The following is a 13810-nucleotide window of genomic DNA, read 5'->3' as shown; positions in this document are numbered from 1 at the left end:
AACTGTTTATTAGGAAAGGGGAAAGATATTCTAAATCAATTCTTCGGATGAAAAACGCGACTTTGGGGGAAAATAAAACACTTAATGATTTCTCTGCTGTTTCCTAGGCGGGGAGCGGGGATGAACCGATTCTGCATTGCAAGCGGTGCTTGATAGACACGCAGGAGGCTGGAAAGTTTGGGGGGGGGGGACTTTTGAGTTGTTCTTGCCACGAGAAATGTGATGGGAGAGAAGTAAAGGGGGAGACGTATTCCTAGCAAAGAGCTGAGGTTGTGGGTCCAATACCACTGCAGTTTGCCCCCCCCCCCCCGAGCTCTTCTGAAAGTTATTAGTGGAGGGGGGGGCTTGCTCGTTTTAAGGAAAAATAAGCATAGTTTAAGTCTAGCCCCCACAGAGGGATCGTTTGTAGGGCGAGTGTTGCCAAGGGGTCTGCCAGCCTGCTGAGACTCCCAGCCCCCCCTTTGAATTGCTAACGTGGTGGAGAATCTGTTTGTGCATTCAACTTCTCTTTCTCTATTCACTTAAACTGGGCGGGGGGCATAGGGAGCGGGGTCGGGAAATTGGGAAGAGAACAGGGCTAGGGTGTGGGGAGGCGGAGGGATTTGGGGGCTGAGGGAAGGCGAGGATGGGGATATGGGGGGGTGAAGTGAAAGCTGGGGGAGGGGGGCTGGAGGAGGAAGAGGAGGGGAAGGAGGATGGAGTTAGGGGGCTTGGCGGGGCGAGATGAGGTCGAGGAGGGAAGGGGAGCTTCGCCCTCCTTCCTTACTTTGTCTAGCAGCTTTGAACTCGCCCGTGCGCGGGCCGCCGGCGTGGGACACTCGCTGGTGGGAGCGGCGAACCCTTGGGGCTGCCTTTCCCAGCCCCGTCACTCGGCTGAGTGAAGTGGAGTCGCTGCTTTCACACGCCGCAGAGGCGACGGCGGAGCCCAGCCCCGGAGAGCCCGGCGGCCGGTCCCAGAGGGACACCCCGAGCGGCTCCTGGGTGGGGTCGGCAGGGGGGCCCTGGCTGGCTGGCTGGCTGGCAGCAGCAGCAGCCCCGGGGAGAGGGCGATCTGCCTGCGGCTTGCGATGCGCTGCCTGGCTGTGAGAAGGCGTCCGAGATCCCCAGCCACAAGAGGCCGGAGGGGGAGAGAGACAGAGGAGACGCGCTCCTAAAAACTTCCCGGCGCTGTGAAGAGCAGAAGCGGGCAGAGGATGAGCTGGGGAGGGGACCCGGGTCCGACCTGGCCCCTCTTCCTGAGCCAGCGCTGATGCCTTATGGTCTTGTCCCTGCCAGGCGCTTGTCACAGCCGCTGGAGCGACGGTCCCCGGCCGCGGAGTCTAACGGGTAAGCAGCACCCCTCGGCCTCGATTACACCCCCTCTCCCTTGCTGGGGGGGCTGGAGAGGCGGCTGATTGGAAACAGGCTCCCTTAAAACTCCTCTTTGGCGCAAGCCACGAACCCTCTCCCTCTGCTGGAGGGTGACGCTCTGACTGATGGGTCGGTTGTGATCATAATTACTTTTATGTTTATTATTTTTAAAGGCACAAATAATGACACACACACACACACACACACCCGCAGCCTGGCGTGATGGTGCGTCATTTGTTGCTCAAGCCTCCGTGGCTGAGAGTGGGTCTATTTGATTACGGCAATTAATCCTTGATTACAGGGCTCTGGAGTCACCTGCAACACAAACCAAAGGCCTTTGCAAGGGCTTTCCCGAAAGCTCCGGGCAGCCGCTCCCCTGAGAAATGCCGCGCTGAGCCTGGGTGCGCTCAGCGAGTCTTCAACTGGTGTCTGCCTGGCTCTCGCTCTTCGCAAGTTTGGAGCGTGGCCGAGAGAGACGGAGCGATCGGGAGTGATAGGAACGGGAGCTACGTGCGTTTGTTACTTGCAGATGCATCGAAACGCTTCGTTTCTCTCTCTCTTTATTTTTTTGTTTTCTTTTTCGTGACCAATTAACACTGGTCATAAATACCTGACGCCAAGCGCAAGGGGAGAGAGAGACTTCTGCTGGCTGTAAGCAGGGCCAAAGCGTGGGGTCTGCTGAAGGGAACCACTTCACTTGGCTGCTGAGAGATGGTTTACCGACAGGAAAAGGCAGGGAGGGCAATCGGGGGCAGGGGATACCGCTCGCCATTCCCTCCGAAGCACTGCAGGGGTCCACGTCTGGGGTCTGCGGAGCTAGGTCTCATTGAAGAGAGGGCGGGTAGGGAGCTGTCCTTTCAGCACCTTCAGCAGTCCCGTTCCTCAAGAGCCAACTTCCCCCATTGCACTTAGGGATCCCGCCCTCTACTAACCTATCCCAAGTGCTTCCTACAGCTTGACATTATCCGCCTCGGATGGGTTCTCTCGGTATGTTAATCAAATGAGACTATATCGTATTTCTCTCCCCCTCCCAACCCCAGCCCCTTTTGCGTCTTGACATTGTAAAGCATAAGGCCGGCTGAAAACGGAGCCCAACTTGATCCAAATCAGGCCTGCTGCGTTGTTGTGGATTGTAAAGTAGTTCTGCCCATTTCATTTCATCCCAGGACATTCTGTATGTAAATTCGTTTCCAGACTATCTCACTCGAACGGGTGGCTGGCAGACCTTGGACCGTTTTCTTAAAGAGGAAGGTTGCTTTTTATTTTAAATAGGCAATTTGAATCTGTATTTAAATTGGAGAAAGGCCTGAAAGAAATCCGTGTGTGGGGAGGAAAAGAGGGAGAAGTCAACCAGTCAAAAGCCTGTGTGTGAGAGAGAGTTTATAAACAATATTTTCTGACGTGTGAATCTACACTTGGAAACAAAAGTGAAGCATGTTGCAGATTTTACCTTGTGCTTGTAAAATGACTTTGAAGTCTAAGAAATAATCTGTTGGTATAAAAACAAAGAAGAAAAACCACTGGTGTTGCCATAAACCCTCATAATATTGTTGTAGCATTGCCTTTAGGAATGACATCTCTATCCTAATATAGCATAATATCTTCATTAAGCGAACTGCATGCTTGTTGCACAGATATCATTGTGGCTTCTAATCAACTGTTTCTAAAACATGGGCAGTCCAGTTGTGATCTATAATCCATTATATTATAAAATCTTTGGGGGAAATGTCCCTATAGTATAATAGGGTCCCTGACAAATAACTTCTAACATAATAATGAAAGCAAGACAGTGCGGGGAAAATATGGTAATGAAACAGTACAGAGTTACATTTGGTGGATGAGAGTCAAATTGTGACTTAACAGACCCATAAGTGGGTAATGTGAACTCTCAAATTATGGAGGAGCGTAAAAGCTAAACAAACATGGTACCCACAGGTTGTTTATTCCTCCTAAAATACAACTCTACAAAGCAGGAAGTTACTGCAAACATTTATCAATAATGAATGAATCTCCTGTAATAAAGTACTTACATAATTAGCTACAGCCAAGTCGGTGCATTATGCTAACCCTTTTGCAACTCTGTGGAAAATCTGAGTTGACAAATCCTTTAAAATGTCCTTTTAAATACTAAAACAAGAGCAACACATTCGCCTAGCCCTCCGCCTTCTATTATGCTATGATTTTCCATTTCTGAAACAGAAAACGTAAGTACTCCTGAAATATAACAGAAAACTCTCTTTGGTGAATTCAGAAGAGTCATTAACATTCAGCTTTAAGTGAATGTTAACAGTAAATAAAGAAATCTCTTGATTGTAATAGTTGTAACAAAGCAATAATAAACCAGTGGGTGGTCATCAGTAATGATAAATGTATCATTATTACTGTGTGTCTGGGAACTGGGTTTGGAAACTACTTCAGACTTTTTAGTAGCAGGCTTGGTGGCAATTCGTTTCTTAGCCTGGAAAAAAAAGCCATATAATTTTATACACAATTTAGGTGAAAATAAATTTAAATCTGTATATTACATTTTTAATTTCAAGATAGTAATTAAAGTTGGTTCATTATATCTCCTCTGAAACTCTCAGTGCTCTTCTTAATTGCCTGTTTGTACAATTTGCTTCTAAGACACCCAAGGTTACTTGGTTCTAAAAGATGCAAAATTTAATTATTTACCAGCATTGAGTTTTCAGATGATCATACCATATTTTCTTCAAAAGTTTGGTCTTGCTTTCCCTCCAACCCCAGTTGGCTAAGGCCTCATTTTCAATTGTAACAGTTTGTTTCTCTTTTAAATAACTTGAAACAAACATGTTTCTGGTTTCAGATTTTTCAAAGAATGGTTTAATTTATGCATTTTTAAAAAATCAAGAGCCGAGGTTTACTTTCTGGAGGTAAGTTCACCAATGTCTAAATCTGCATTTGCTTCTCTTTCCCTCCCCCCCTCCGCCCCCACTATATTAACTTCTATAGGCAAGTCAAAGCTATAGAAATCAGGACACTTGAGTTTTTAAGATATAATGGTCCCAAAAAGCGTGAAGAAGAGATACCTAGAAAGAGTCTGTTCCTAGGGTGTAGTTTCTCCTACTAAGCAGCAGATTGTACCTTTAATACAATTCCAGCACAGCAGGTTTAATGTTGATTGGTCTGATACCACTTTAATATGCCTACAGTGGAACTATTCTGACATGCTTACAAAGGTTTTCAAATATCTTGAATAATGACAATCTCTGCCTTCGATGACTGGAAGCACATTTAACTGTGAAGTTAAAAGAACTGCCTCCAACAAAAGATACCGTTTAAATTAATTCCCTCTCCCATACGTGCAGTCAGCAGTTGCTGGGGTCTTCTCCCTACTGAAGACCTATCAACGGCCACAGAAATGTCAGTTCCCTGCCTTTATAAGTGTCAATAGAAAGAGACCGTGTCGTGCCTCTTTCCCCATGATTCTGATTACAGCTGCATCTTTTAGACGCGTCTTTCGCCAGTGAAAACTCCACCTAGATCTCTGCCCTTTTGTTGCGTCTAGCTAGGAGGTTATTCAGGAGCAGAGACAAAAGCCTGAAGTGATGTGATCTAAATGAGCTCCGGGGTTTTCCAGATGGGACCATCTCAATTCCAAATGCCCCCTTTGCTTTCCGATTAAAGTAACAAGATGTTTGTTTGTTTTTTTTAAATGCAACTATTAAGAGGGTTTCCGTGTGAATAAAAAGTCCCAACATAAAACCATTATCATCAGTCATTTAAAAAATCACGCTTCAGTACATGAAATTGAAATTACACCTTGTGTGCCTATTACTTATAGCTGCAAGTTTCACTGGGATGGGGATGGGGATGGGGGGGGGGGCGGACGCGTAATGAATGCGCACAAGGGTTGGTTTTCTTTGTAGCTTTTAAATGCAGCAAGGTAACCTTGTTCCTCGTGCCATGTCTGGTGGAATAAACGCTGCTGGAGTAAATAAAAGCTGTGAGGGAGGGTTGATATGGAGTAAACATGAAGGGTTGAGCTGGATCTATGGTACTTTCCCCTTTCTCTACGGTTGCTTTCAATCAGCCATTCCTCAAGGAACAGGAATCACTTCTCTTTGAATCACTTAAAGGAGCGATTGCTATATACAGATTATTACGCAGAAAAGGGGAGGGGGGAAGGCGCAGACCAAGCGAAAGAGTGAGTTTCTCCGTCCACAGCTGATAGAAGAAGTTTGCCCAGGGATCCTTTCCAATCCTCCTTCAGAGGTGAGGTGACCCCTCGACTTTCATTATAAAATAAGACATTCAAGGTGGAGAATGATTCCAGATTTGCTCTCTGTTACACCGGTGTAAATCCAGACTCCCCGAGGTTACTCCGGACTTACACCGGTATAAGTGAGACCAGAATGTAGAGCTCCTTGGTCAGGGAGCGGATCTCCTCACCGACAGTCTGCTTGGCTGCGTAATTCAATGACAGAGACGCTCCCAACAGAAAGCGAATCTGTTAGCCCGGGCAAAGCCCACCCTGTAGTCCTTCCAGCCCATTAGCGGGCCACGTCTGAGCGAGGCCTGTCTGGACAGTGACTAGTTCTTTTCAGTGCAAATCCACAACCGCCACATGGCGTTGCGTCGTGCACGAATCACCATGGGTTCTTTTCACGAGGGTTACCACAGGCAAATCTGGATTATGGCTAAAAGGCTCCGCGAGGTTAATAGGACGCCTCGCCATGCTTCTTAAATGGGCGTTATTGGGCAATGCTCCTCTCACGTATGCCAGTTTTCCCCTGGCGTTACTCCGCTGATTTAAGAGCCATTACTTCTCATTTGTACACTGGTGTAAATTCCGAAGTGAATCCGCACCTCCACGCTTAAACAGGGAAAACTTCCAGGGATTTCAGAACCCGTTGCTCCTGCACTAACATTATCCGATGGGGCCCTAAAGTGTTACCCAAGGGCTCCGGAGAAGCTATTACCATCTACCGAGCAAAACCAAAAAACGTTTTAAAAATCTTCTTTAAAAATATAAGACGCTAAATACAAACGCTGGCTAAGGCTCTTTCGGAATTAGACTCTTTTAAATATGTATTTCCTGATGTATTATTTAGCTCATGAGGGATGTTTGCTGGTTATAGCTATTACCAATCTGAAGAGCTGTCCAAATGTGTGGACGCACTTGCGCTGGAGGCATTCAGATAACATGTGAATGCACATGCATTTCTATAGGACTATTTCCCTCCTTTCTACGCCGCTGCAGGATAGCATCCAAGGGCAAAATAAAGTGAAACGTCTTTAAGTAATGATCTAACTTGGAACCAACAAGAACGCAAAAGTTGAAGCAGAGACTCTAGGAATCGGGCCTCTAAACGGTGGCCGATCTGACAAATTATGCACGAGATTTTCCTCTTGATTGTCGGGCTTTACAGGCCTAACACCCATTAGCCTTAATGGGAGTTGGGGCTTTGTATCCCCAGGCATTGAAATGAATGTGTATTTATTCAGTATGTGCTGCAAACCCTAGGCACGAGCTAGGATGAAGTTTATCTCCATCTCTGCATTTCCTTGCCATTAGATTTCCTTCGAGTACCTGAAAGACAGAGGTTTCTTCTGAAGTTATTTTAGGTAAACGATTTTAATTTACTGTCAAAACCTGTTCAGAAACAGGCTGCAACACACTTGAGGAAATATATTCAGTTTTGACTATGAATTTACTGTTAGAATATCAATCTAAATAACTCGATTTTCAGATATAGGCAAGCCAGTCTAAGAAATCACCAAAAATAATACCAACATCCAAAATTATTTGGCTCGCCTGAGACTGAAAGGCCTTAAACTGGATATCACATTTTTGTGATTCTTCTTACTTTTGTTCAAAGTGGCGTTGTTCTTAAATATTTTACATGATGTGTGCATTTTATATCTATAATCTATGTAATATAGACACACCTACACACACACATATATATATATATACACACACAGAGAGAGAGAGAGAGAGAGAGAACAAATATGTAATACAGACATATACATACGTGTATGTATATATAACATTCCTTTCCTATCTGTACCATATAGGAATCAAATACCAATTTAGTGAAGACAGGAGAGGAAATTTCTCCGTGGCGTGGTAATAGATCATACAATGTGTGACACTGGTTTAACCAATAAAACAATTTGAATCAATTAGCTCGCGGAGGAGAGTTTTGAAGTGTAAAATTCATGTCAGTCTGGCTAGGAAGCATTGATTAAAATGTCACCAATCTGAGGCTTGCAGCTATTGCTCACATGAAAGCAGCAGGCTCCGATATGGAAGAGAATCAGAAAAGGGGGCGGGGGGGGAGGTCCCTCTGTGACAATTGCTGTGTACGGGCTACCAGGATTTAATAAAAGGTGACAGAAGTTGTAATAAAGACAGGCTTTTGCATTTCAAAGTTTTACCGAGGATCAGGAGTTGTAAGGGCTCTGCTGTCTAGGTAAAGATTAAAAAGAGTTTTCAATATTTCTGGAATATCTGATGGTAAATGATGCTAAGAGTCGAAAAGGAAAGCTGCAACTCTCTTTAGCATGCGCAGGATCCTTTAAAAAATCATTTTAGTGATTAACAACCACGCGGAAAGGTTTGTCATGTTTCGCATGATCTTTACAAAAAAATCTTTAAAAAAAATCTAAGGAATATTTAGAAATACCCAATCCCTTGGCCCTAGATCCATCCTGCTGTTTAAACGGATCGGAGCTGGATCTGTTTGCCAGATGCTATTCGGTTTTGCCTGAAAGTCTGCAGGTTTTCACTACTAGCAAGGACCTGACAAACTTTAGAATGGAAAAGCCCCTTCTCGTCTCCGGTTGCTGTTATCAATACAAAGTCGAAACCTGGTCAGTTCAAAAACAAATCTGGGGGGGGGGGAGGGAGGACAATCTCTAATGTTTCCTCTTTGAAGAAGTGTTGAAGAACCACTACATATGAACGATTGTCCATACAACGCGAGGATAGCTCTGCTGATCTGTTTCGTATCATACAGCTTTTCAAGCTCACATCTGCATTCATCAAAGAGATCAGAACATTAGCTAAGCTACAGCCAGGCATTCCTGGAAAGCTACAGGAAGGAAAGGGGGAGAAATATTTCGAAATCCTGAGAAGTTCCTTAAAGTCAAAGGGAAGGGTTGGGGGGGAGTCAAGATTCGGGGTGGAAATTATTGATAATTAGAATAAGAGGAATAAATCGCGGGCCGTTAGATGGAATATTTCCCCTGAGATATGCCGAAAAAACCGGCAGCATCTTAACTTTCGTCAGGAAGTTCAAAGCGCTGATTATCTGCTTGACAAATACAAGTGCAAACTTTATCTATCTTGTTGAAGACCTACTTCTTCTTCCTTTCTTTTGCCAGTTTTGCGTGTGTGTGTGGGGGGAATAAGTCTCCTTTGGACATTTTCAAGACAAGCCTTCGTAAAGTTCGTTTTCAGTGTGTTTGTGTTCCTTGCGTTAGATTGCTTAGTTTGCTTGGGGCGTCCCCTGTTTATTGCTGTCGATTGCGTTTGTTCTTTAGTTCCTGCGCCTGAACTTATCGGAGTCGGCTCTTGGAAAAGTTACATTGCACCCATGTAATGTAATCCTCATTCTTCAAGCAAAAAGGTTTCCAAACCGGTAGCTTTTATCCTCCAGTTGACTCCCTCCCTCCCGGAGTTTCTTGGCAGCGCTAACGCTTAAAACACTCACAAACATTTAAACAGGTTTAAACATTTAAACAGTTATAGTTGAAAGTTAAATGTCGTTTAAACTTTCTATGCTCTTCCCTCTCTGGGAAAATGCGTGTAATACTTCCTCCTAACTTCTGGCCATTTAAGGGGCAAATATATTGACAACAGATTAATATCCAGCGCTCTTTATTCAAATCTCTCTTTAGGCAAATCTGCCATTGAGCTTGTTTGTACACTGCCAAGTACCACTGGGCCCTAATCGCTTTCTGGGGTCCCGAGGCGCTGGGACATAGGAACGATGCATGCAAAAATTACGTTCAAATGTTTTGCCACCAGATCAAGAGTCTGAGATGTCGTCGATTTGCTACTTAAAGAATCGCGCACAAAGGATTATTTATTCTTGTTACAGTCATTTTAAATGTGGATTCTTTCCGATCGAAATTCCCCTATCAAGACCAACCGCGACATCTCCAGCTCCGACAGGTCACCTCGCTACCCATTTGGACAATGCATCTTGTTTTAAACACAAGGCAATCTACAGACTTATCTTACACTCAACCCACATTAGGAGTGAGTAGAGTCTGCCTGGCGAGTATTTGTGCAGGTTTTCTTCAAAATACGTTTGAGAAGGGGACGGAGAGGAATTATCCACAGGGCTCGATGCTGCTATTCAGGCAAAAAAGGGAGTGAGGGTCTCGGGATCGGTCCTCTGATGTAATTTTTAAAACGTCTCCGTACTCTGTCGGGGCTGGGGAGGCGTCTCCTCTCTCTCCACCTGTTGGGGAAGCAGCGGGAGGTGGGTAGCTGGAAGAGCCGCTGCTGTGTATAATCAGAATGGATTGCCTGGTGAGGCTATTACATTACCGGGGGATAGAACAGACCCTCCCGCCCCCCTCTCCCCCCGCAATCCTGGAAGAAGAGATGCCTGGTTCTTCCAGGTTTGGGGCCGCGGCAGGTCGCCGCGCGTGGCTGCACCGAGGCAGCAGCTAGCGAGGCGCCTCCGAGCCCCCCATCGAAACCCCCTGCAAGGCTCCGCGAGGCCCCACCGCCCGCCCGCCCGCCCCGTGCAGCATGCCAGCCCCTGGATGCGGCGTGCCTGGGAGCCGGTGACGTCACCGTGCCCACTGGGTGTCGTCCTCGCGGTCCGCCCGGAGTTCGGAGACAGAGGGGAAGGAGCCCCAGCGAGCGCTCCACCCGCGGCCGGGCGCGGACCCGTTCGCACGCGGAGAGCACCCGCGCTGGTGGGGGGGGGGGGAGGAGGAGGGGGAGGGGGACTGATCCGGCTGGCCATCCGCAACCGCCATTCTCCGCTGTCATTCACGCAGAGGACAGCCTGCCTATGAGCGGAGGAAACCTTGCGAGACTCCTTGCCTGCTCGATTTGAGGACATGCTTTGATGTCTCTTGCCTCGCTCCTCCCGCCCCCTCTCCTTTTTGAGTCCCCCCTGGAAGCCGGTCAGGAGCACACACATGTACAGAACACCGTGATTGAGGAGGTAAATATTTCATCCTCGCTGCCTGTTCGGGTCAAGGTTAGCTCTGGTCAGGTTTTCTGCATAAAGTTCAGGGTGTAGAGGAGAGGGGCAGGCAGGTTATGCATTAAATTAACAGGGGAAAGGGAGGGTGCTAGGGACCTTTTATAGGATGTTTTCTTGAGCAAAACTTTTACTTTCTTCCAATTGCCTTTTTCAATCTTATTTATATATGGCTTCCCCCACCCCATCTGTGGAGGTGGGGGGGACAGAAGGGGGAAGATTGGGGAAGTGATTTCTAAATCATTTCCACTGGTTTAAACAACGCCTGGTCCACAAAACCCTTGAAAAATCATACCAGGAAAGTCTAGCTGGACTTAATCTCATTCAGGTCCGTGTCTATGGCTGTGTAAATGTCAGCATAGTAGCCGAGAGGATAAGAATCTTAGCTGGTCCATGAGGGAGCTATTTGAAGAGTTTGTGCAGGGAAACCAGGTATAACTGTTGTCTCACATTGCCTATTAACTAACTCTCTCTCCACTGGAGATATTGTATCCGATCCATCCGAGGTGACAAGCTCGGTTCCTGTCTTGTTAGAATGTGCTACGTTTGTTCAGCAGTCCTGAAGGCCACCCGTCTAATGAAAGCTGAGAATCAGAGAGAGCAATATTGTAAAACAGTAACAATGCCATATGAAACAAAGGCAGAATTAGAATTATATTATGATCTTTCAAATCAGAGATAAATATGACCTGCAACTTATTAAATATAAATGGCAAGGTTGAGATGGTCGGAGAAGGACAATTTTAAGAAACTGATGTAGGGTTTGATTAGCCCTGTTACTACCCAATGCTTTCTTAGGAGAGAGGATAGTGGTTTTTGAAAAAAAAAAAAAAAAAAAGAGAGGTAAAAAAACCCAGTTGTTTTGCCCAGAGGCGTTTTTGTTGTTTGGTTTGATAGGATTCATTCTAACGCCTTATTTTAACTATTATTTGCTTTGAAAATATTCTTAACTGAACTGACTATTCTCCTAACCTGAAATCTTGGAATGTATGCGTTTTTAAAGCACTGACCTTTGAAAAGATGGCATTATCAACCTTTCGAAGATAGAGGAAACGTCCCGATAGCATCCAGAGAGAGCGGAAGTAATCAATTCAATATTTTCTGCTGATGGTGGGTGGTAATTGGGTGGCTTCCTTGAAACCTTGTCGAATTCTTAAACCACTTCTCTGTAACATTCTTTACACACCCATTGCTTTTCTAATGTCAACACAGTAATAGGTAAACATTTGAAAATGGTTTCAAATCATAAACACCTTCTATTTAGGAGCATTTGGGTCTCAGGAATGACGATCCAGATTCATCTGGTTGATCACAGTAGATACTATAGTTAACATTTGATGCGCCAAAATTAACTAAAATATTTCCGTTTTGGTTTAGAAGCTTTCCACATTTTTCTTTTTAGCGACTGAAGACAGCGTTTGCCACTGCAAAAATACCACCACGCACTGTAAGACGTTGGTGATGTGGATTTCGTTTCATGTTAGAAAATTATTTAAACTTTCGATTCAAAATTGTGAATTAAACCTGGGACTAAGGACAATCGAGTCATATTAAATACGTTTTAGGATAAATACGTATTAAGATGCTTTGCCATTCAGAACTCCCACTGAAGTCAATAGATGTGCAAGGTATGGTAGGAATGCAGAAAACAATCCTAGGGTGTGAAATGACTCCTTTTTAGATGTGGTGTTGTAGCCCTGTTGTTCCCGGGATATGAGAGAGACAAGGTGGGTAAGGTAATATCTTTCACAAAAGTTGGTCTAATAAAAGATATTACCTACCTTGTCTCTCCCATTTTTAGATGTCACGTTTGTACTTTTCCAGCGCATGTTAGACTGGAATAAGTGTATAAGCGCTTGTCAGGTCTGAAAAGCTTTTCGCGTCCACGTTTTTTAACAAAAGATTTAACTTTCCTCCGTCCGCTTCACTTGTCAATAGACCAAAGTGTGTCCCAGCCCCTGAGAGAAGAAACTCAAGTGAGGGACTTCGGTTGAGTTGGCCCGCGATGGCGGTTATATAATACAGTAGGACAAATATTCTAGGGGCTGCCCCGAAGTATGAAGCCTCAGAAAGGAGTGATTTTTTGCCTTTCCTCGCTTCATTGTCCCATCCCCAGCAGACCCATGTTCTTTTCTCTTCCAGTGGGCCACAGAAGACTCCCGCGGCTGAGCGCTGAAGAGATGGCGACAAGCCCCCTGCCAGGACCTACGGACATCCTGCTCTCCTCCCCCTCCAACACCTACCAGCCGGACTCCATGAGCCAGCAGCGAGCCAGCCACGCCAGCATGAAGCCTAACCAAGTGGGCCAGGTGATTTTGTACGGGATCCCCATCGTGTCTTTGGTGATCGACGGCCAGGAGCGGCTGTGCCTGGCGCAGATCTCCAACACCCTGCTGAAGAACTTCAGCTACAACGAGATCCACAACAGGAGGGTGGCGCTGGGCATCACCTGCGTGCAGTGCACCCCGGTGCAGCTGGAGATCCTGCGGCGGGCCGGGGCCATGCCCATCTCCTCCCGCCGCTGCGGCATGATCACCAAGCGGGAGGCGGAGCGGCTCTGCAAGTCCTTCCTGGGGGAGAACCGGCCCCCCAAGCTGCCGGACAACTTCGCCTTCGACGTGTCTCACGAGTGCGCCTGGGGCTGCCGGGGCAGCTTCATCCCGGCCCGCTACAACAGCTCCCGGGCCAAGTGCATCAAGTGCAGCTACTGCAGCATGTACTTCTCGCCCAACAAGTTCATCTTCCACTCCCACCGCACGCCGGAGGCCAAGTACACGCAGCCCGACGCCGCCAACTTCAACTCCTGGCGCCGCCACCTCAAGCTGACGGACAAGAGCCCCCAGGACGAGCTGGTCTTCGCCTGGGAGGACGTCAAGGCCATGTTCAACGGCGGCAGCCGCAAGCGGGCCCTGCCGCCCGCCCCGCCCCAGCCCGGCGCGGCGGCGGCGGCCGCCCAGTGCCACCCGCTGGGCTCGGTCAAGGCGGCGGCCGCCGTGGTGGGCGGCGGGCTGCTGAGCCCGCACCTGCTGGGGGCGCCGCCGCCGGAGCTGCAGCAGAAGCGGGGCCGCTTCGAGGAGGACGAGGAGCTGGAGGGCGGCGGCAAGAGCCAGCGGAGCTACCCGGTCATCCCGGTGCCCAGCAAGGGCTCCTTCGGCGGCGTGCTGCACAAGCTGCCCGGCTGCGGCGGCCTCTTCCCGCACCCCTACGGCTTCCCCGCCGCCGCCTTCGGCCTGTGCCACAAGAAGGAGGAGGGCGCGGCGGGCGAG

The 13810-nt window shown here is 47.3% G+C and overlaps 1 protein-coding gene across 1 annotated transcript in view; it reads left to right on the top strand.

The window, feature by feature from the left end:
- The first annotated feature begins 978 nt into the window (after positions 1-978).
- SKOR2 (SKI family transcriptional corepressor 2) overlaps positions 979-13810 on the top strand; it is a 50984-nt gene continuing 38152 nt past the window's right edge. The window contains exons 1-2 of the mRNA XM_048850477.2: positions 979-1326; positions 12687-13810. The exon at positions 12687-13810 is cut by the window's right edge and continues 1029 nt beyond it. Coding sequence (XP_048706434.2) covers positions 1257-1326; positions 12687-13810 — 1194 coding nt within the window. The 5' untranslated portion in view covers positions 979-1256. The remainder of the gene's footprint in view (positions 1327-12686) is intronic.

Source organism: Caretta caretta, chromosome 5, assembly GCF_965140235.1.
Source record: "Caretta caretta isolate rCarCar2 chromosome 5, rCarCar1.hap1, whole genome shotgun sequence".
Lineage (NCBI taxonomy): Eukaryota > Metazoa > Chordata > Testudines > Cheloniidae > Caretta > Caretta caretta.
Note: the sequence above shows the minus strand (reverse complement) of the source record. Positions and strands in the feature narration are given on the sequence as shown.